General features: G+C 33.7%; 1 protein-coding gene across 1 annotated transcript in view; it reads right to left on the bottom strand.

Moving 5' to 3' along the window:
• Positions 1–12,304: 12,304 nt before the first annotated feature.
• LOC115450193 overlaps positions 12,305–24,922 on the bottom strand; it is a gene marked incomplete in the record, with an annotated part of 177,766 nt that continues 165,148 nt past the window's right edge. The window contains 2 exon segments of the mRNA XM_037443107.1: positions 12,305–15,361; positions 16,436–16,505. Coding sequence (XP_037299004.1) covers positions 15,349–15,361; positions 16,436–16,505 — 83 coding nt within the window.

Consider the following 24,922-nt stretch of genomic DNA (forward strand, 5'->3'; position numbering starts at 1 on the left):
TATTTGTTATTACTATTTGCGACAGTCGGTGCACTTATAAATAATGTTGCATTGACATCATCATAAAATATAAAATAAAAATATACGTCGAATTGAAAAATCCACCAGAAATCGGTTAAAACAGGAAATACAAGTTTAATTAGTAAAATAAATTTATCGATCGACAGCACATGATGCGTAGATTTATGATAATTTTACAAATAATCCCTTTTACAAGCTTAAAATATTGTAAGTTGTTAAAAATGTTTGACACCTTATTAAAGTGAAACCTCATTAGAATCGTGATTAGAAACTAGATGAAACAAAAATGCGACACGATATTTGAAAAAGGAACAAAGCCTTCTACATTTTTCATCCTTTTATTCTTTTGTTAGTATTTGACATAACAGATGTATAGTATGGCTTATGGAATCAACTTTTTTTTACAAGTGCTCGGCAACGATGAAGCTCGACAGAGATGGAAAGTGGAATAGGGTGCCGATAATGTCAACAGACGAGAGATGATTACCCCTCGCCTATCGTTACAATTATGTCGGCCTGTGTTTATCTTTCCAGATCCTTGTATCCGATCGCGGTCTATTTCCCATCATGACATGGAAATTAAATAGTTTATAGTTGTAATAAAAAAGGTGAGTACACCTGAATGAAAATCCAAAACGAACTTGGGAATTTAATTGTTGAATTCATTCTGACTGACTGACTGAGTCACATTGACTATCAACATTTCGATGTAAACAAATGAACAGGCAAAATAGCAATATCGTTTGCCAATAATCCTAGTAATTATAATCAATTAACGATAAAGCTATTATCATTTTTATAGTTGCTATGCATTTTTATTCTGAAAATACAAAATATTACTCATAGTTTGACCGAGTTACGTCAAAATGTACCAATTACTTATAAACAACATAATTTGTAACATTTCTTCACATCATTCCATTTTTATTTCATTTCAGTAAAGTATCACATTTGGATTAATTGTGTATTAAATATTAATAACTTATTTTTGAATTATTTGTAGGTTAGTGCTTTCTTGCAAACCTGGGTCCAATTCTAAAGAGAAATCATATCAACATAATATCATATTTATATCCAACTAGATTTTGGCTGTAGCCCCAGCCGTATAAAAGGATTTTGCCGGAATAAAAATACCCCCCCCCCCCCCCCCCCAAAAAAAAAAAACGCCAAAAATCTAAACATATTATAAAAAAAGTACCCATTTCTGTCTGTCCGTTTGTTATCGATTTTCTCAAAATGTACTGAAAGTAATTTTATGACATTTGGTATGGACATAGTTTAAGACCCTGAGCAGGTTATAGGCTACTTTCTATCTCGTTAAAATATATAGCGGGACTATTATCCCGGAAACTCCCTCACGCGGGCGAAACCCCGAGCAAAAGCTAGTTTATAATAAAATATACTCTAACTCTAACCTAAACCTAATCTTCTCATGATATTCAAGTTTTGATGTAATGATTTGCAATTAGCTGTCTATAAATTGATTTAGGTAGCTTCGTCCGATATTGAGATATTGTTGCCAAAAGATATAAATAGATAACCTTTAGATATACTGATTACGAGATTGGAGATGGACTTCAATTGTCCTTTGTTGATAATATATTATTTGGAGTAAGGTAGATTAATTCGTTATCAATAACGTTATGTAGAATAAGTAAATTATGAACATAGGTTTTTGTGCATAATAGGTGTTAGGTATGAGATTTTTTTTTGATCATGACTTTTGTTTAACAAAATTTGTAAGATTATTTTCTTATTGTCATCCGATTAGAACGCCCGTAATTGCAAAAAGACGGATTTGCCCCTATAGACGGCTTTGCTTTTGCTTTGCCACTATAGATAAGCCCCCGTACTAATTAAATACAAACTATGAAATTTCCCAAACATCTAAATTTAACATTTTCTAATCTAATAATATAGGCATTCACCGAGTGGAAAACAACTTGCATGAGAAGAGAAAGTGTGTTCACAAATGGTTTCTCTCCTAGACAGCAAATGTGCATCGCTTTTTTCTATTTATCTTCAGTTGGTTCAGTTGAATTTCATACAATATGTCCACTGTCGTCACGTCTCGAGTCTGTGCACTCTTGTTGTAGTAGGGTGACAATGATCGTAGGAAAATTTATTTTACACCGAATATTCATTAACAGCCGCAGGATGTCCACTGCTGAACATAGGCCTCCCTCAAAGATTTCCAGATTAACGTATTGTAAGCGGCCCGCATCCAGCAACCTCCTGCGAATTTTAAGAGGTCATCTGTCCACCTCTTGGATGGATAGCAAAGCTTGCGTCCACCTACCGAATATTGCAGAAGTAAATTTAGGTATGCTAGACAATTTGTCATTGATAAGACTATTGCGTTTAATGCAACAATTTATTGCCTTGGCGATTGTATGATAACCTTCGCTAGCGAATATTTATGTGGATTTCTTCACTGAATATACTTAGCCTTTATTTACAGTTCTGATATATATTTTCATGGAATAAATAATGATAATAGTACGTACTGCAGCCAGTCTGCTTAGGGGTGTTAATAATCTGAGCGTCCTTTAAAGAAGTAAGAACTGTCATGAAGAAATCAATTTGCTGTTTTAAAGTTAGCAAATCTACAATTAATTGACTCAATAATTTCATAAAGATGTACACCGTCGTGCACCTTTGTTCTATTAAAAGTATCGTCTTAGGCCAGCACCGCAAAAATGTAATATTTTATTAGATTTTAAAAAAATGTTTTGTTGACTTACAATCACTGTTTTAGTGTCTGTATTCTTTATTCTGCAAACAACATTTAAAATTCATTATAATTCATATAAATATCTTATACCAAAAATGTTTGGTCACAGTAGCTTCTTTTGAAAAATGTAAGAGAAACTCAATGTCTGCGGCCCCTACACCAGTCTCCTAACCCTAATTTACTGCCCACGTATTTTTCTCTGCTTCAGCTTAAACAACGCCGTTTTCATTTCCATCACCTATTCACGTAAGTTTTACGATCCGGTTAACTGTTCGTTTCGATGGATTTCTTTGTAAAAGTAAATTAGGCCTTTCTTCTTTACTTACTGTGGCGTCGTTTTGGATGCTGAAGGGTAGAAAGGTTGTTTTTGCAGTTGTGTCTATTAGTTATAACTTATATGCTTTGTATAAAAGAAAAATTTAGGTGATGATAAATGGTATGAATAAAATTCCGATTTAATTACTACAAATTCTAATTCAATTACTACAAAATCTAATTACGACAAAATTTAAAATATAACTTTCAAAATGAATGAACGCTTTAATCTCGTTATTAACAACTCTTTTAATACAATATTTAGTTCCTCGAATTTTATTACTAAGCTGAAATATATTTTATTTCAAACAAATCCCATTACATTAAATTCAATTCCATTGCTTTCGCAACTCACAAACCTACTTTACGAAATATGAAAGATGTCGAACTCGCAAACAGGATCATGAAAAAGCAAAGTTTTGAGCGTAGCAAAAGCGCAAGTTCTCAAAGTTACACAGAAGTGTTCTTTTAAGACTACCTATTGAAAATCTATCGAAAATTCCTTGCATAGATTAGCAATGCGCTTCAAACCGCAAGGTAACTTCGGAGTGAATTGAGATGTTTTCCTCAGTTCACTGGGAGTTTGTATGAGTTCCAACGGGTATAGTTTGAGCGCGAAATTCAAATATTTTATTTGAGTTCAGATGTTTTCGCTAATGGAGATTAAGTTTCTGGTGTTTAGTGGGTAGGCAGAAGTGTAAGATTTCGCACAAACACTCATCTTCTTACCGAAGTTTCTGAAACAACTGACAGTTTTATAGTAACGTAATTACACAAAGAAACCCTTTCTTGGCAACAAATTGACGGCATATATGCGACGGCAAAAAAACTGACCATTTTGTTCAGAGAGCAAGCAGGATGTTCTCTTTCCAACGGAACCCAATGGAATGATTATAGGTTTTTTCGCTAAAAAAATATTTGAACAAATTCAGAATGTATTTTTCGTAAAACATTTTTTATTTTTTTATAAAACGCCAGTATATTAGTAATGACGTAAAAATGAAAAACACATATAATATAAGATAGTCGAAAATACGCGTCTTATTGTTGATATCTCTCAAATATTTGTTCACGCGCCTCTTAAGGTACCCCGTATACACGTGTCAGTAGTTAAAATAAACATGTATGTCTCGATTAACTTTGCTTAAATCTTACACAATTCTGTTCATAGAAAATTTTATGAAATGGCGACCTTTTCAAATATTTTTGCTAGATACAATTAAAGTGTATATAAATTAATAATTCTATATTAATGTAAATTCATACTGTTTCATATTGGCCGGTAGTTTATATGAATACAAAAATGTAACAAAAAATTAAACCACCTTCAAAAAGGAAAAATGTACAGACAAACACTGATAACATATCAGTGTATACCTAAAGTAAGTTTATATAAGATTAATTACTAAAAAACAATTACTATAAACTATTTTATTTTTCGTCTAATCATACCATAAATTATAATATAGATTTGTTATACCATATATTTACATTAAATAAATAGACTATTAATAAAGTTAGTCTAGAAGACAGATTTTTAAGAAGACATAAGTTTAGGGAAAGTATATAAAAAAGGATAAAAAACTAACAATTATATGGAAATGTAATGTACTTACGTGGACCGAGATCTTGGTAACATGCTCCCGCGCTGTAAATACGAGTCAAAGCATACCTCGTACTAACTTAACTGACTGCAATTTTCCGGCATTTCTGTTACGCAGTATAGTTAAGACGTAAAGTAGCTTGCGCTGGATGCTCACCGTTTGTCATCGCCATCGGATTGTTCCTTTGCTTTGAAAAGGATAAGTGGCTCATTTAGGAATTTCAGCCTGCCCCTTGGATCTTTGAACAGCTTATTTAGGATTTGGTTTAATTCAGATTGAATTCAAGTATCGTTTAAATGGGATCTTCCATCAACTTCTAACAAAACCACTGAATTACTCATATGGATATGATATACAACTTACATCCTCATAAATATTCGCTGTCTCATTTAATTATGGTACGACTGCAGTGTCCCGAGGTCCATTTCCGAGTCGGGCAAGTGATATTGGGTTTCTCCTCTCAGTATTTTGTTGGAGACTTGAAGTTATGCCCGATATGACAACAGTCTCGCTCTCTATCATATTAGAGACGGAATAAACATGGCGGAAAGTGGGTGCGTCAGTTGCGCATCTGCCTACATCTGCGGGAATAAAAGAAGTGAGTGTATAGATGTTAAATCGATACTTTATTAGACACATCTATTAAGGACTCTTGACAGTATCAGCATGCTAGCATACTTCGTGTTATTATTATGCGCCCAAAACCTACGAGTGAGCTTTACCTATCAATTTTAACAATCCCTCCTAGCCGAATTTCGCCATGGCAATATCAACCGAGTTAGGTCAGGTATGCAGAAGGTATTATATCGCACAGTGTGTGCACAATACACAGGTGCACTCTTAGTCTTTGATCACTATCATAGGCCGGTGAGCCGGCAATCCGACATGACCGAAAGGAAATCAGGTGCAGGACCAAAAGCTTTTGAGCTTTCTGAGGCGCGGGAGTATAACCCCCCAACTGAGTATTTTTCAATATGGAAAAGTAAGTCACAACTATTTTTGAACTGATCTGCGACTCGAACCCAGGACGTCAGCGCAGTAGTTGTTCTCATACCACGTACGCATTACAACATGCCATTGAAGCAGTCAATTTTATGATAATAATATAATGGTAATAAATCAGTCGACTCCAAAGGTCGCGTTTTGAAAAGAGACAAAGTTAAATGGAAATCTCTCTATCTATGTTCATTGGATTTCAATATAAAATCAATAAACATGAACAATAATGATACGCTTAAACCTCGCGTCCCATAGAATCTATGTGCTTACGTATTTATTGGAGAAGTCAGGAGTCAAAGCATGCCGCGCCTGTCGACTATGTGACGTAAGTGTATTCTCGTTACGGTTCGTGAGTTTAGTGTTAGCTTGGTAAGTGGTTTGTAATGATTTCTTATGTTTACGCGAATGTTAGACATTGAAATAAAACTATTTTGCGGATTTTATCGCGGTATATTATAATTTCCACCCCACATTTCGAAGACTGCATTTCATTAATCAAGATTTAATTAAATCGGAACCCAAAACACCGGCTGCCAGACTCCAAGACACTGTTAGCTCATTCTGTAGATCGGACCGACGACGGCTAAATAAAAAAGAAATGTATATTTGTAAAATATAGGTCGATACTGTAAAATTTGACTTTTCGGATGACCAAGACCTTAGTCCTCCCCGTGACCATGAAGGCTGCAAAGTCTTCGAAACGTCGGGAGAAAATTGTAATATAAAAACTGCGATAACATCCGTAAATTACTTTATTTTAATGATGTTTTTACATTATTTATTTCGGTATGGTAGACTGAACTAACGGATTGCATTGAATATATCAGTGCAGCTTAGTGACAACCTTTGATCATAAGAGTTAGCAATTCTAGTGAAATGTCGATTAAAAATAGGTGTAGTATATTTCGATTGTAGCTCAATAATTTCTATTTGCATCTTCGGTTAAGCTTTATAACCAATTCTTGTTAAGCATTTGTTATATGGCAATTATTCGTTGCGGTGTCTTAGTTATAGATTCTATTGTATCCGGAAAATTCGATTATTTCGTATTGGGAGGCGAATTTCTAAAATCGTTATCCCAGAATACAAATTTGGGGCAGAAACGCGGACGGTTCAACTAGCGAATTAGATCAGAATGATATACAAAAAAGGATAATTAATGTATGTCATTATGTTTAATATACGCTTGAAGGTATTTACGCAAAGAATATCAGATACATCAAATTTTCAAATAAATATATTTAAAATAACTTCGTTCCAATACCGCGACTATACCTGAAATACTCTCGCAGGAAGCACGAGCAAAAGAGGACGAAAATATTCGCGTATTTTCGTATATTCCTTCATTTGTTACGTGACTAACGCTTCTCAAAGGGGCTTATTACGTTTGACAGGATCCGCTCGGGGCTCCGCGTTTGTTTAGCTGTGTGTCCGGTGTTTTCGCGTGAGATTTGTCGATCATGGATGGATTCTTCGAGATCGTATTCGACTTTTTGTTGATATAGGACTCCTTCAAATTGATGTCACAAGATAGACTAACGTTTGGGTTTTTTTATTTCATAATTTGTTAGATATTGGATTTATGCGTCATAACATGTGATACGGTCATCCTACAAGAGGTTTACAGAGAAATCGCTCGTGGTGACTCCATTTGTAGAGTACTACAGTAGCGCGAGTTATAACAAATCAGTATGCCTATAATAAATTTATTTATTTTATTTTATTTCTTTTATTAAATCTTAGTAACTGCGTGTAAATTAATACTATGTATGCATGATGAATTTCTGGAAACTTGGGGATAAGCTAGTACTCCTTTGTACTATAATTGTACTCTACGCGTACACTAATGTTATTTCAATTATACTCAAAACATTCTTGGCGACGAATAGTCTGTCAGCGTATTGTAATCCAGCAGTCGGGGATACGCAACTGTAATTCGTGCGATTACATTGTAATACCTGTAATTTCACTGTAATACCTGTAATTTTGCCAGGTAATATTTGTAAGCGCCCGCTTTAACTGTGCGGTTACGCAAAATAAGCGTGTACAGAGGACTTGCTATGAATTAAATTGTATGCAAATATTTTTATGCGCGTATTTCACTTAATAAAACAATTTTTATAAAGTATAGGAGTTTCAGATAAATCTATTCTTTCTAATGGTCAAAATTTGACAGTTTAATATAATTGTAACACGTTTCATCCTTTTCTTTATGAACTTAAATTATGTAAAACCCCAAACTCATCCGTGCGTACAATATGCTTTAAATAAAAATAAAATTAAATACTTTATTTATCACGTAGGAGAACAAAGTTGCACTTATGATATGTCAAAACTATGTAAAAGAATAATTATTATTATTTTTAAATTAAAAAGGTATATATCAACGGTTAAAAGTTTAATTGAATAAAGCGAAATATTTTTTCGAAAAATTTTAACTAGTTTAAAAAAACATAGAAAAAAAATGATTTTGGTTAGTTTGGAATTTGTCCCTGATATGACCATCATATCATGGAACGGAGCACATGTGGCGGAAAGTGCGCTGGTTTCACTTCTGCCTACTCATTCGGAGATCAAGGCGTGATGTGTGATTGTTTTCGTTTTCGTAGACTTAAATATGCCTGAAACTTAGTGTCGCAAAGAAATTTTGCTTAAGTCAATTAGCCTTTCTACCGTCGATATAGTATTTTCTTCAAGTATTGTCTATATTATCTATATCTATACTATTATATAAAGCTGAAGAGTTTGTTTGTTTGTTTGTTTGAACGCGCTAATCTCAGGAACTACCGGTCCAAACTGAAAGATTCTTTTTGCGTTGGATAGCCCTTTGTTCGTGGAGTGCTATAGGCTATATATCATCACGCTATACCCAATAGGAGCGGAGCAGTAATGGCTGATCTCAGGAACTACCGGTCCAAACTGAAAAATTCTTTTTGCGTTGGATAGCCCTTTGTTCGTGGAGTGCTATAGGCTATATATCATCACGCTATACCCAATAGGAGCGGAGCAGTAATGGCTGATCTCAGGAACTACCGGTCCAAACTGAAAAATTATTTTTGCGTTGGATAGCCCTTTGTTCGTGGAGTGCTATAGGCTATATATCATCACGCTATACCCAATAGGAGCGGAGCAGTAATGGCTGATCTCAGGAACTACCGGTCCAAACTAAAAAAATCTTTTTGCGTTGGATAGCCCTTTGTTCGTGAAGTGCTATAGGCTATATATCATCACGCTATACCTAATAGGAGCAGAGCAGTCATGGCTAATCTCAGGAACTACCGATTCGAACTGAAAAATTATTTTTGTGTTGAATAGCCCTTTGTTTGTGGAGTGCTCTTAGTTATATATCATCACGCTATGACCAATAGGAGCGGAGCAATAATGAAACATGTTGCAAAAATGGGGACAATTTATTAGTTTTGAGAGCTTCCGTTATGTGCGCTGCGTAAACGGTTAAAGTTATGCAACAATGATGTATGACGGGATTGTTCCTCTTAAAAAGTTCTAAAAAATATATAATAAAACAAAGTCCCCCGCTGCATCTGTCTGCCTGAACATGTTGAACTCAAAAACTACCCAACGTATTAAGATGAAATTTGGTATGGAGACAGTTTGAGACCCTGGGAAGAACATAGGATCCCGGGAAACTACTACTTTCATAAGGGAAAACTTTAGCCTGAAAAATTTTATAACGCGGGCGGAGCCACGGGAAACGCTAGTTATATATAAAAATGAATCCCTATTTCCCCTGGTCACGCCATCACGCGTGAACGGCTGGACCGATTTCACAAAAATTTTTTTTTGTTGTGTTTGTTATTGTCAGGAGAAGGTTCTTATGAAAGAAAAAAATCAATAATTGCGCGGAAAATTAGAAAATTTAACGACAATATTAATTTTACATAACTGTCAGTGGTTTCAAATAACTGCCAGCGTTCGACAGAATGCGCGCGTACATAGTTAAGACACGACAACGTCTGTCGGGTCAGCTAGTTATAGATAAAATTCGAATAAGGCACAACAAACCTTCTGTACGAAACACGTTGTGGCGTACCCGCGTAAGATTTTACACGTCGCTATCTCTGTGTAAGTTTACGCCGTGTTTAATTGCACGACGATAATCCGCCGAGATTTTCGTTTGAGATGTTGTTTTAGTGATTAAACTACTCTGTGGGAATTTTTGTCTTAATCATACGTACAGAGAACACGTGTAGGTCCATTGTTTGTATACGTTTTAGACTAAGTTTAGCTTGTAGGTTTCGTGCAATGTTTTCCAGGATCAATATTCTCCCGGGATAAAAAGTAGCCAGCACTCGAGAATAATGTAGCTTCCTATTACAGAAAAAAATCGAAATCGGTCCTCAGATTAGTGTAATAGTTCCTGAGATTAATGCGGTCAAAGAAACAAAGAATCTTCAGCTTTATATACTAGTATAGATTATAGTACTATGTTAATTACGTTGCGTAGAATATTGTACAACACACTATGGAATATTATGATTTATTAGATATAGTATCGTAAAGCTGGAGAAATGGTGTGCCTTTTCGACTATTGGATTGCTAAATTCTAAGCCAAATTTTGTAATTGTAATAAACTTACAGAAAAAAATCAAAATCGGTCCTGAGATTACTGTAGTTGTTCCTGAGATTAGTGCGGTCAAATAAACAAAGAATCTTCAGTTTTATAGTTCAGTATAGATTATGGTACTATGTCAATCATGCTGGGTAAAATATTGTGCTACACACTATAGAAAATTATGATTTGCTAGATATAAGATTGTAAAGCTGGATGTTGTGTGCATTTTTGACTATTGGATTGTTATCTGTTGAACCAACTTTTGTAATTGTGCGTTTATACTGTTTACTCTACCTACACCATACATGAACTCGCCCAATATAGAAGATATTACCGTCATGCAACAAAGTGGTGTCACGTATAGGTTTGTTAATTCTTGAGCTATACTAAACATATTCATTATTTGCCTACTTTTGCTGGCGGTATGATGTATTTTATATCCGCCCGGATAGCGACCACCGTACAGCTGTCAAAACCCGCTATAGTGGCCCACGTCAGTGTGTGACGTTCCGGGATCATTCTGTGTATATCCAGTTCCAATAGGCCGGCAAAATTTTGTCGACTATCGAAGGGTTATCATCTCTCGCCAGTCGACATTCTACTGGTCCTCATTCCACTTACCATCAAGTGTAGTAGGAACACGTTGCCTTGCTTTTATAAAAGAAAAAAAAACATATAGTCCGTCTTGACTAGGTAGTAGTAACTACTGCTGTAATTAGCTTGAAATGACAGTTTGCTGTTGCGTCTTGATGGTTAGTGATATGTTCCGCTGCCCTGACACCCTCTACCCTCTATCCCTTCGATTTTTTTTAAATTGGCATAACATTCTTATTTCTTTTAGTATTTTGATTGTTTATGGTATCACCCAAAAACTGTTAACATACTTGCTTGTATGCGTGTTCATGTAAAAGAAATATCAATTTTGCATCATTTAGAACGATTATTGTGACTGCCAGAAGATAACCTTCACTTGGTAATACGAATCGTGTAGACACCGCGCATACTTTCGCATGACCTAAGAATCGATTTCAAGACCTCTCAGTCTACTCCCTGTATTAGTCATCATTGGACTAAGACGTAAGTGGAATGATAGAGAGTAATAAGTGAATAATCTCTTTGCACAAACAACGGATATTTATTCCGAAAAAAAATGCTTGACTAGGCTTGAGTTAGTAATATTTATATCCAATTAAAATAAGCTACATACAAAATCAAGTTTTTAGGTAATAAATATCTTTAAAGGAGCTCTCGTATAGAATTTTTCGTTTCGGATTAAAAATTAAGCCGTCAACATAAACAATATTCCCCCCGAGGCAATTCTTGTACCCTTGGTTTCCACGCCTCTGCACAGGAGAGACATTTGTCTCGGCCCTAGATACACAGTTAAGTGTGTATACCTCATGGTTGCCAATTCACACTGAGGCCTATGAGGGCTTGCGAATATTCCTTGGCCTTCTCCCCTCCTTCCATCCTAAGGAAAAGGAACCCTCTCCTTAAACAGGTTTCTCCCGATATTGACTGCGGGTCCGATAAATTAAAAGAACATACAAAATACGATCAATAAAACCAATAATTATATTAATAATTTATTTAACAGACTTCATCAAATGAAATTACATCATTGAGCAAACAAACAAACACGAAATTCCATCGTATAAAATTTATCCGTACACAACAAAATACCATTTAGTAGCTATATTAAGTTTATATAAAATGAATGTTTAATTCATAGAGACTTTAACCTAACAACAGTTACCGAAACCTCCGTTACTTATACGAATTTTAATATTGTCTACATTTTTATTAATTACATAATACTTTGTTACATACAACCCTTCTTTCACACTCATATACAAAAGGAATTGGCGTACATAAAGTTTCGGATCATAAGATATTACATTATAAATGCACTGTAAAATGTTTTAACAAATAAAAATTATTATAAGTATAATTTGTCATACATTATTTTTAAAAATTAAATTAATTTTCAAGATTATATATTTATGAAATAACAATGAATATATAATTTTATTGAACTTTAAATATAATGCAGCGTTGATTCGTCACTTTTGTAAAGTGTAAATGGATATTTAAAAATAAATAATATATTATAAAAATCAATTCCCTCATTATTAAACAATAAAATATAATACTAAACATAATTAATTACTATATCTTTTCAAATACTATTGTTTAAATATCGGCTTTAATTCTTAATTTAAATATAATAGCTGTTCGTTTATTTTCCGATATAATTTTAGCTTTACTGCTATCTACTGTATTATTATATTGTGGATTTATTTTTATAACTTAAAAAAAGAATACTGATCACATTATCGTTATAGAATTAAATATTTGTAATCTACAAAAGTAGTATTTTTGGATACCAAATGAACGACATTACGAGTAGATTTTATCACCAATTAAGATGAGTTTAAGTTATCACGAACCTACAAATGAATACGTATAAAAATAAGGAAGCAATCACTGTTACAGGTTAGCGTATTCTGGATTTCAATTTGAGTTCATCCAATTTCCAAGTGTCAGAACTAACTCGGTTTTTTTATTTAATGTGCGATATATTTATGTTATTTAACAAATTATCTATTTATGTTGATTGTGTTACATTATCGAGATGATTTATTTGAGAGTACATTACTTTTACTACTAGTATAATGTAGTTGTATTTCACAATTATCTATTAATTCCTTTGTAATATTGTAATCGCTTTGTGTTTCTAAGTTACTCTAAAGTTTACATACTTATATCTTTACAGGTCGTCCAGAGAAAATTTGCGGCAATACATTCAATTAAATATTTATTTTCTATGCGCAACATGCTTTGAACAAAATTATTATTTAAATACATTGTGATTTCTCATGCGTAGTTTATAGCATTTTAATAATTGAAATTTGAAGAGTATTATGCGAACTAATCTAATATCATACATATATATTTCTCTACAATTAATTAACTCAAGCAGACTATCGCGTGATAGGGGAATTTTTTGTACGAAAGTGTTGCAACTTCATAAAAAAAAGTTCTAAATGAAAATATAAATATAAAATGACATTTCCTCTGGGCGACCGTAGCAGAAATTGCAAAATTACAATTTCCGTACACAAACAAATGACAATAAAAATTATTTTGGCTAAGTCTCGACTACTATATCCTAAGGATCACACAATTCTTTTATAATAGGGACATGTAAATATATTTATTTTACATAATTATTTACAGTTATTACTATGTAGTTTGCAGGTTCGCGGTAAGCAGACTTCGCGAGGAAACAGCTGTTCTAAAAATTCAATAAAATTAAACAATAAAACGAATATAAAATTAGTGGCTTGAAGGAATTTTGTTGTTCATTTTGGCACAATTAATAATATAAGAAAGATTAAATTATATTATTAAATTCAATTAAAATGAATAATATTTTTAACAAACATTCTTTCCATACATTTTTTTATAAATAATAATTTATGATTATAAGGTACGTTCCATACGTAAGTTATTCTGATAATAATAATAGTGTTATGTTCGCACTTACATTTATATAAATAAATAAACTAAGGTAAAATTCGGGGTAACTCCCGAAGCTTTATTCCGCAATCAGCATCGAAACAGTTACTTTGAATAAGTTCTTACTTTGAAACTGGTCTACATTAAACTACAGATACAGTTAAAAATAAAATATATTGAAGTTTCGTTGTATTCAGATAATATAAGTATTAACTAAAACATATTGTCTTGCCGACTTGATATCAAAATATATTGAATCATTTCTATGATTTTTATTGAAGTAGCATCACATTAAAATTATAAAAATAAATTTATTTCGGTTACATATCGCATTTTAAACAGAAGAAGCATGTTTTTCTTCATACTTTGTGATATTTAAGTCTGCAATTTCTGAAATTTTTACATTTTTCATTTTAAGCTTTAGTGACATGACAATATGATTCAGTTTGAAGCAGCATGAGTGATAAAATATATGATATTTCTCGCTACATAGATTCACAGGAACTAAATATGTATCACATAGCAAATTAATTTCGTTACAAATTAACCTTAAAGATTAACTTTATTATTTACTTGAGAATTCTTGGAGAACTTAATAACGTTATTGTACATAATCAAAAATCACATTTATTACTTATAAAATGATAGATTTAGGTATTTTGCGTAAAATATACTCATTAACATTCCTACATAAATGTTGGGCAATAATACGTAAGAACAAGTCGTGACAGATGTAGCATTTTAAACTGCCATATATACATTAATAGCATTGGCTTTGTCCTAATAGAGCGCATTTGATTTGATTCTCCCTAACCGAATTTCGGCTACGACGGACAATCTAATAGATTAGCCAATTCCGCAGTAAATATAGTGCACAAGTGTGTTCGCAATACACAGGTGCACTCTCTCTTCCTTCACTCTCATAGAGCGCATTATACACCGAACCAGTCGATAGGTCAACCCAGCCCGGCGACATGGCGTCGGCAACCTTACTTTAAAGAATCTTCTCGGCAAAGTTCTCTTCTGTGGGCTGATGTCTCAATTACGAAGTGCTAAACAAACGTTTGCTAATACCGAACTTCTGACACATGTATAAGTTTTCCGACTCAAAATTATGTGACTGACTAACCTTCCGACAAAAGCCATCTAGTTATGTCACTAGTTCAGCGAGTTTTTTTTTATAGAGCGCTTCACACATATTCGTAGATGAGAATATTTAGATTTCAAATTATTTCCATTAAATTATTGAGATGAACAGATCTTTATATTTTTTGCACGAGGAATATTTTATTTAAGTCAACATCTTTTTTAAACATTTTTGTTATTTATAGTTGTCCAACATTTATTTATTGTTAATGAATAGAACATAACAATACAGAAAAATAAACTCTAAATACAGATCAACAAAAAATGCCTTAGGATCTAACATCCACACTATATTTGAGAGATATACGAACGATATCCGTATACGTGATGGCTTCCTACAAAAGTTCTTTAATTATATTCATCTCAGTTATTTAAAAAATCTTATTTACAATCTGGATGTTTCCAGCGACAGCTTAGACGCCCGCGGCCCGACATCATCGTAAAACTCTGCAAAGAAAAACACAAGATTTAAAAATCTATAGATCTCAAATGTAAGTTGATTATTCTTTGTATTATACTCTGTAGACCCTTGATGTTAACGGAGGCTCAATTTCGGACTTGGCTGAATATACCTTTTCTGACGAGGAGCTGAGATTTATAAACCGCGTATAAAAGATATCTTATTAGTCAGACTTTTCACTGCATACTTTTGACTTTACAATCTTTTAAATTGATAATAGACAGAAGTGTTATTATTTAATTTCTTTGTCGTATTGTGTACTGTACAAGTAACGACATTAATAATTAACAATTCTCAAACAAACACAAGTTCGGTGACCGACGTATAAGCGTGTCCATTTAAAATGTTTGCGTGTTTTTGCTTCTAATGACAGTGTTGGTTGTGTGAGAAACCTCTATGGATATTTATATGTACACTGGATTAATTAATTAATAATAAAACAAACATTAAGGTGCCGCACAGACGTTGTTAACTAAAACTAAATAAATATTTTATATGTAAATACGTAAATAGATTGTCGATACTACAGCACTGGGGTAAAAATAAGTAGTATTAGTTGGATAATGAATAAATAAATAGAACTTGTTTACCAAATACTCTACACAACTATAAAGTTGATAATTGCTTCAGCAACCTCAGCAGCTAGCAGTGTCTGCGCGATGCCTTATAACAGTCATCTTTCTTAGTTGAGAGGTTGTACCTGACATTGAATGATCTCATTCGATATTCAAATTATTAGTTAAAGAGGCTCTCATCATAGATTTTCTTCAAGATATTTGTTTTTATTCATCTTACGTCTAGTATCCAATGTATTAAATATATTTTGAATTACAAAACTGCTATGTGTTTTCTATGATAGTTTATTGAAGATAGATAATCTTGATATAGCCATAACACTCCATGGTTTACAAATTTAAATTTAAATACAATTTTATTCAATCGCCACATAAAATATAATATTTATGATCTTAAAGTGGCTTCTAGCGTCCATGAATCAATAGTCGCTATTTATGAATTCTTATCAAATGTTAAGTTTATCTAGAATATATAAAATAACACACCTTAGTATAATGTCGTGGATGGAAATAATGAAGTTTAACGCAACGAGGTAGACTGAAACTGCCGCCGGACCTGCGAACACAAAGTACAAGATTCAAATAAAACAGAACATCCTGTTTCAATAAGTTTAAATCGCTTAAGGCATTTTAACCTAACACTCGTTTTCATGTAGGCATTTAGCTTGACAGATCAATTGTTAAGTAATAAACGATAGTTTAGAAATGGCGAGTAAAATGATCTTAATTTTAAGTGACAATAATTAAGCTTGGAGTTTGTGATTTTGGTTCGATAATTTCAATAGAATTGCAAGGCTTAAGGTAAATGATAATAATTAATATATCCTCGACTTCGGCTATTTTCTGGTCGATCAACTCTAACGATTCCTTAAGAATAGTTATATATCCTGATTCCTACCGGCTTTCCTTTTATAGAATTTATGTAGAATCCAATTATCATTAGAACGATTTGCATATCGTATTTACGAATATTAGTACCTATATGCTGTGTCAGGATTCAACTCATTTGATATTCGAATTCTAAAGCTAAAGGTGCTAAAGAATGGTAACAAAAGAAGTATAGCATACCATGGTATTCAGACGATTTTTCACGCTATAATTCGATTTACCAAAGCCACAATTATCTCTATAATAGCCCAAACCACTTGCAAAGCACATGTTACCATGATATTGTATTATATTTTAATCCCTCACATTTTTCCAAATAATACGAAAAATTCCTGCAGACCAAATGTTACCAAGGGAATATATATTTAATCAACTTGGCCAAATGAACAATGGATTCGCATTGTACTAAGAAAGATATTAGGAATCGCCTCAGGGCTGGCCCCCGTGAAATATCGGCGACCTTTGCCGACCGTTCGTGTTGTGAAATATCGATAAAACTTTATTTTTATTATAGATTTTTATACGCTGATCTGAGTTCTTAGATGACGAAGTACAAAAACGTGTACTTTATTGACGTGTTTTGCTTTATTATTCGCATTAGACACAGTCGTTTGTTTGTCTAAGCAGGGATTTCCCCTTTTACAATAACTTCCTTACAATCTCCCAAGACACCCACTGAACAAAATTCTTCAGGGCCCTCCGTACAGATCCAATCTAGGGCTCCATTCACCGGTTAACCGGATATGCGATAGTTATAGTATGATGTGCAATAAATTATCTGATCTTGACATATTCTCCGATTCGTTAAAAATATGCAAAAATAAAATGCTGAAATTGTTTTTTTCTCAAACCATAGCCGATGTGGACTAAGTATACATTTTGTTATAACTAATATTTAGAGATGTTATTGAAATGGTATTTGGTGTGTTTATTGCTTTATGCTAACCGAGTTCTTGAATTGCTTATATATGTTGTTTCTTTTATAGTTTATATTAATTTTTAAATTTGTTAACCATATTACCTTGATTACATAAGCAGAAATTTTTCAGTGTCATACTATTATGTCTGTTCGTAATAAGTGTATTTGTGAATGTTGGTACATCTTTATTTGGTAAGCACATAAGAACAATACTATACTAAGAAAACTGAACTAATATTAATTGTATGTGTAAACTGTTGATGTTCCTGTGTATAATAAATAAATAAATAAATAAATAAACTTCACCACAGTGTTTACCAGCAAAAACTTCGATGTAGGCATGATTTGTAAGATTGCTCAGTTGAATGATAAAAAACTTCTAATAGATTTCTCTTTATTTCTTAGATAGGTATATGCACTTTTCCCCCACACGTCATAGTTATATAACTATACCATAATTCAGAGAACGTTAAAATAATATGTAAACACGGTTCTAACCAAATATCAGTTATCTGTATTGTAATCTCAGTGTGTCTGAACAAAAGATTCATTTGAAAAGAATGTGTTCTTTGTCCTCACTTAATTTCTTTCCTGACTACACACAATACAGGCAATAAATACCTCCTCACTGAAAAATGCTTTGTGCATCGCTATATTCCATTTCGATTGTCTTTTATACTACACGTAAAGTTCATTACACCTGTTAATTAAATGTCTAGATAGAGTATTGATTGACAAAACATGATTAACCCTCACCAGTCGGCACAATTATGACACTTTTTGAGACTGGATGCGAACAGGCTAATACCGAAACGCTACACACTACGTGGTGGCCGAAAAGTCGCCAGTTGACAAAATTATGGCACTGTTTGGTTCAGGATACGGACAGGCTAATACCGGAACGCTACACACTACGTGGTGGCCAAAATGGCAAGTTTTACAGTGTATACGGTGGTCACTATACGAACGGAAATCAATATACTACCATCAAAGTTGCATATCTCATTAGATGTAATTTTATTTATTTATTAACCTTTACACGAATAGCGTTGACACGAGCCACGTACCTTTGTCTGAAAGGGGTTTTCCGGTATAAAAGTCGCGCTATATATTTTCCCGGCATAAAAAGTCTATGTCCTTTCCAGGGTTTTAAACTATTGTTATACCAAATTTCATCGAAATTCATTCGGCAGTTATTGAGTTTATCGCCTTCAAATAGCTATTCATTGAAACGCGGCAGATGAATTTATTTTGTAATTTTAATGATATTACGCTTTATGCATGGTGTATATCAACACAACAATGAACTTTTCAATAGATTTCAAAGAAAAAAAGTGGTTCTCATTTCGTATGTTTTTACAATGAATGTATTGATATATCGATATTTCTCTACAGCTTACGTACAACACTGGCGTCCACACATCGATTGCGAGCACTCCACCAGTGACCGGTTTTTGTCAACTTCTCGTACAGAGTTTCGTAATAAATGACCTCCCATTCCAGAAGCCGTTTGGACTTCGTAGACATTGTTTGTATTACATTTAGATTATTTTTCGTACATTTATGAAATTTCGTCTTTGCAGCCAGAAAGAGTTTTGACGTAGTTTTACCAATATCAACAACCTAATTGATTTTAGTATTTTCTTCCATTAATTGGAATACATTTTTAACAACATGCCTCGTTGGTAGCCGAAAGAATTTAAAAATCAGTTATTCGTAAATGTAATATTGAAATATTGTATGTATGTTCTTTCAAAAATATGTTGAAATTTTTCAGTTTAATAATACATTTTCCAAAGTTACAAACCCCTGACTCTAATTGGTACAGTGATTGAAAGGCCCAATTATATTCGAGTGTTAAATAAATGGCTGTAAACTCAGCTAGCTGCAACTACGAATTGAAGTATTAAAATCCGTTTTTATCATAAGTTACAAAACTAAATAATTTTATATCGCGCAACATTTGCCTACATACTCAAATCAAATCACTAAACCTTGACAACATGTACCAACTCTTAATGGCGTATCAACTTATGGAATCGGAAAAGCCAGAACCTATATAAATAACCCATCAATATAATCAGATCTTCCAAAACGCGCACAAGAACAAAAATTACATCAACAAAACGAAAGAAAGACAATAAAAATGCTCTTATTTATTGGTTGCTAGCGAATAAAGGGGATAACTCGGGTTTGTCTCATTGACAAGAAAATAACTAACCGCAACCCAACGACAAATAGCAAAACGTTGTTTTATGATAAAAGCAAACAGAGAGTACGGAATACGCAATAAATATAGTTTTATCTCCCTCATCCGTTGAACAAGCGCTCTGAATAAACACACGGCCGATCACTGCCTTCAGACACTTCGGGCCAATTCTGAGTATAAACTTAAATATTAACGTTAAAGTTTGTGAATTAATTTCAATTTTGCAAGCCTATTGGGTTTAATTTGAAGAATATTTCCTTTAATTTTACATTTATCGTTATAACTTTATGTCCGTTATGTTGGAAATGTTGTATGTGACAGTGGCTAAGACACATAGCTTGCAGAACTGATAGCTTATGGGGCATGAAGGTTTTGGAGTGGAGGGCTCGAACTAGCAAGCGCAGCATCGGACGTCCATCCAACAGGTGGACAGATGATCTCATAAATGTTGCAGGAGGTCGCTGGGTGCGCGCCGCTTACAAAAGGTCGATCTGGAAATATTTAGGGGAGGCCCATGTTCAGCAGTAGACATCTTGCGGCTGATGATGATGGTGATGTTGGAATTGAAATAAATATGTTTTCTAATAGTATCTTTATCAAGGCAAGAAACAACTAATATATTTTTTTATATAGTAAGCCTTTGTCTATAGGTAGTCGGTCTGTCACGTAGTAACGTCACCACTGTGTGACATAGCATTGTAATTGTTACCCTAAGATGTAGCTGGTAAGTTATATAATACCCGGTGAGTACACTGGCTCCCTTATATTATTTTTTTATTCGTTCACTTATTTTGTCCATCATTACATGACATAAGTAAGTTACTTTTCTGTTAAGTCAGATTATTGGACAGTTATTTGGAAACGCGATGCGTATGAACGACAAATAGAAAATGTATTTTGTCTAAGGATAATAATCCTATAACTTTTGTACTTTATAATATTTATTATTTTTTACTTATCTTACCATTTTATAAAACAAATCCCAAGCCGCATTTGCCTGTTCGACCGCGATAAACCCAAAAACTAGAGAATGGAATACAATAAATTTGGTATGGACATAGTTTGAGACCCTGGAAAGAATATACATTACTTTTTATCCCGGAAAAAATATGTCAAGCGGGTGAAGCCGCAAGCAAAAAGTAGTGTCTTATATTTTGAAGTATCCATTAAAATGCCCTTAAAATAATTTGTTTTAAGATTGTACACTAATTGCAGCTGTAATTGCAAAGCTATGTATTAATAAAATATATATTTAAATTCTATAAATAAAACGTCTTGCCACTACTCTGCCTCTGTTTCAAACCACATATTTTGATCTAATGTCAGAAACCACTCACAACCCTCCATTTAGATTATATTTACTCATGCGATATTTTCATTATACCAATAACTTTTCTCAAATACATTTTTCATTAAACAACGCAATACCAAAGCAATTATATTAAAAATCTCACGAGAAACATCCGCGTTCATAATCAGAACCGTTTCTCAATGCAACTCCAATAGAGACCGCAAAAATGCCCGCAAGCAAACGGCTCGACTAAACCAACTGTCACATCGTCTCCACTCCACATAAATAATACAGAGCAATAACAACTCAGCAAGCTAACTGCGGCGTGCCACAGTTATTACTTCCCACCTCTACTGAAGCCCCTCATGCCGTCATGCCCCCAAGCCCCCATGCCCCCGGGGGCGACAACCCCGCTCCCACCTAATGCGACATTCTTACGTGACAACGATTTATCCAGCGTGTATTGTGCTACGTTAATTTATGGCGCCGCTTAAAACCTGACCCGGACAAAATTATATTCGAGTGTTCGGAATATTGATACTGGATTTTGTATTGATGATTTTTAGCATCGTACTAGCGAGAGTATCTTCAACGGACGGTACTTAGTCATAGTCATCTCTCGTATATGTTAATTGCTAATGATGATGATGGTGACTAGCATGAGTTTAGAATATTAAATCGCATTATGTAGCTACACCTTTGGAATAAAAAACGCGGAATTACGCACCTTTTCTTTAAAAATAACATGATTTTGTAGTTAAAATGTGGGCAATACAAAATTCTCATGTGCAGTTAGCCATAAAAGTAGCTGAATAAATCAAAATTTCAAATCGTATTTAAACTTTGCTAGTTACAATGTCCTTCAAACCGGAACATAACAGTGACTACACACTGCTGCTTGGCGGCAGAAATAGACATTGCGGTGGTACCTATCCAGGCGGACTTCCACATATGAAAGACCTACCATCAGTAATAATATACTATATTACTATAGTACCTACCAATATCTGTGTCATTTTATTTCATAAAATCCCAAAACATTTTGCCTGTTCCATTGAAGAAGTCTAACTTATCCAATTGCTCCTAACTTCGTAATTGTATAACGTTTTGAATTCATTATTACCGTCGTTTTTATGTTACAACATTTTTATGTAAAACCTCCATAAAAGACAGCAATCTTACACAAGAAAATCCGCATCCGACGTCTACTAGCAAATAAAAGGTGAATTAAACCGGGGCAACGCTCGAACAAATTGTAATGCCCATTTGGCACCATCCCTCGGCATTACATAATTATAATCCGGGATAAAGGTTGGGATATAACATAATTATTGTCCCACCACCGAGGCCCGTTCTCTCTAGCGCCCTCTGCACAATTTTTACGATAATTACCCAATCTTTTTATAGCTTTAATTCAATTTTACACAACTTACGAATTACGGACAGTGCCGACGTCTGAATAATGGAGTTTTGTGTTACAGTTTATTATAATTTATCGTTGAAGTTGTTTGCTTACGGTTTTGTGGGATATTCCGTAATTATGTACATAGTCCGGAAAACGATACTGGGCGTAAATCTTGCTTATTAGTGATCAGTGGGTGGTGTCTGTGATGTTTATTGAAACATAATATTGCCAAATAATCTAGAGAGCTTTACGCGATATTTTCATTTATTCGGTCTAGCGTACAAGACTTGCGCGATTCAGTATAATTAATATCCGTAATTTGTATTATGAATCGTTTTAGTATAGACCATTTATTAAGGTCATTTTTACTACAGTGACATCTATCGGTATGTATTAAAACTATTTTTTATCTATAGGCTTGACAATTGACACTTAATAAAATAAAAATATTTATTCTTGACTAAGCATTGCCCGCGGCTTCGCCTGCGTCAAAAGGTTTTCTCGTTAGAATGGCTATTGCGAGCCATATCACCATCAATACAACGCCAGCGCCATCTATATAAAATCAGTTTAAAAATATTTCCCACGGGAGCAAATTAATCAAAAGTGACCCATACGTTAATCCACACTATGGTCAATCCTTATGGCAAATTTAATCCAAATCAATTCAGCGATTACTGCACAAAAATCCAGCGGTTTGCATTAAAATATTGGTACAAAATATAAAAAGTTAGATTTAACTTAGTTTTATTGCAGTAACTGCCCATTAAAATAAAATATATCAAATTAATGTTTTTATTTATTTGCTCCACATAAAGAGCAATATTGCCTATGTAAAATATGTTCTGACATATTTTTGAAATATCACACTGTCACAACACAAAAAACCGCGATAGAATCCGGAAAATTTGTTTAATTTCAATGTCTAACATTCGCGTAAACATAAGAAATCATTATGTCACACTATTTAAATGATTATTTTTATTTTCCAGAGAACATTGTATTGTTATATAAAACAATAGACTCAATTACGATGATTTTCTACATTTCGATTGGCCTACAAGTTTGCACTTTTTTACAATTGAGAAACAAAAAAATGTTAGAAAAAATCACAGATACAATCAAACTGGTAAAGTCTTGGATTCCGGTGTAATTTTTGTAAATATTCTGAAAAAAGAATATGTCAGGCAACCAAATTCGTAATTTGCTCGCGAAGGGTACATTTCGCCCCATACCACTCAGTTATATTCACGGATGAACTTAACTTCTTATTTTCATTTCATTAAACAATAACACCGACAACAAAGCACTACAAAACAACATGAATACGCCAACAATTTACAAAATAAATAGCCACTAAAACCCATTTGCTGTAACTAACTTTTGCACTAGTCACTCGGAAACTTGCATACGGAAAAAAAACACTTAGCCACCAAACAAGGGGAACAAACGAAAAAAGTTAGTTAGAAGCAAAGACAAAAAGAGCAGCCTAATGGGTCCAAGTTCGAGAAACACTTTAGCTAAACATTCCTTAATGGAAATGGAAGGCGGCCAGCGACTACGTGGAGGGAGGGGGCCTACTTTTTTGTATTAACTATGTTGCCAAATTGTAGTAAAGCGTTTGTTCGCTCGATTTAGTGTAATGTCGCTTGGGACTCCGCAATTTTAAATCGATGCTCTGAGAAAGGTGAATTTGAAATGAGGTATGAATCAACTCTAACCAATTAAATTAATGTATTCTAATCTGATAAAGATAAAGGGGAAGTTGCAGGCGTTCCTGTAACCAAAAAGGCAATACTACGTGTTCCAGCTAAAGTCGTGATATTTGTAGGAGAGCAGACGACAACCCGAGTAAATGTATTAAATAAGGAAACTGAAGTTGATTAGGTAGCTATAGCAATAAAGTCAGCTCACAGAGTTGTCTGTAATATAAATACATTCAAATTAACGGCAGAACTTATAAACACCGAAATAGATACGTTATTGGAGAAACTCTGTAGTTACTTCATCAGCCGAGGTACTAAAAGCTACTTGCTTGCTTCAAGAGACGTCTTACTTGTTCACGTCAATTTCGCCTGTATTTTACTCGATGTATCCAATAAGAAGTGCCTTTACAAATTGTACCATCTGGCTCGATAGAAGTGGAAAGGACAGATCCGGTCATATTTATTAACGACCTCTCTAAACTGAACTTTTACAAGGAACCAGTAATTTAATTTGCCTCAAAGGTCTTTGTAATACAAAATTATCAACTGAGGGTG

Source organism: Manduca sexta, chromosome 26 (assembly GCF_014839805.1).
Source record: "Manduca sexta isolate Smith_Timp_Sample1 chromosome 26, JHU_Msex_v1.0, whole genome shotgun sequence".
Taxonomy (NCBI): Eukaryota; Metazoa; Arthropoda; class Insecta; order Lepidoptera; family Sphingidae; genus Manduca; species Manduca sexta.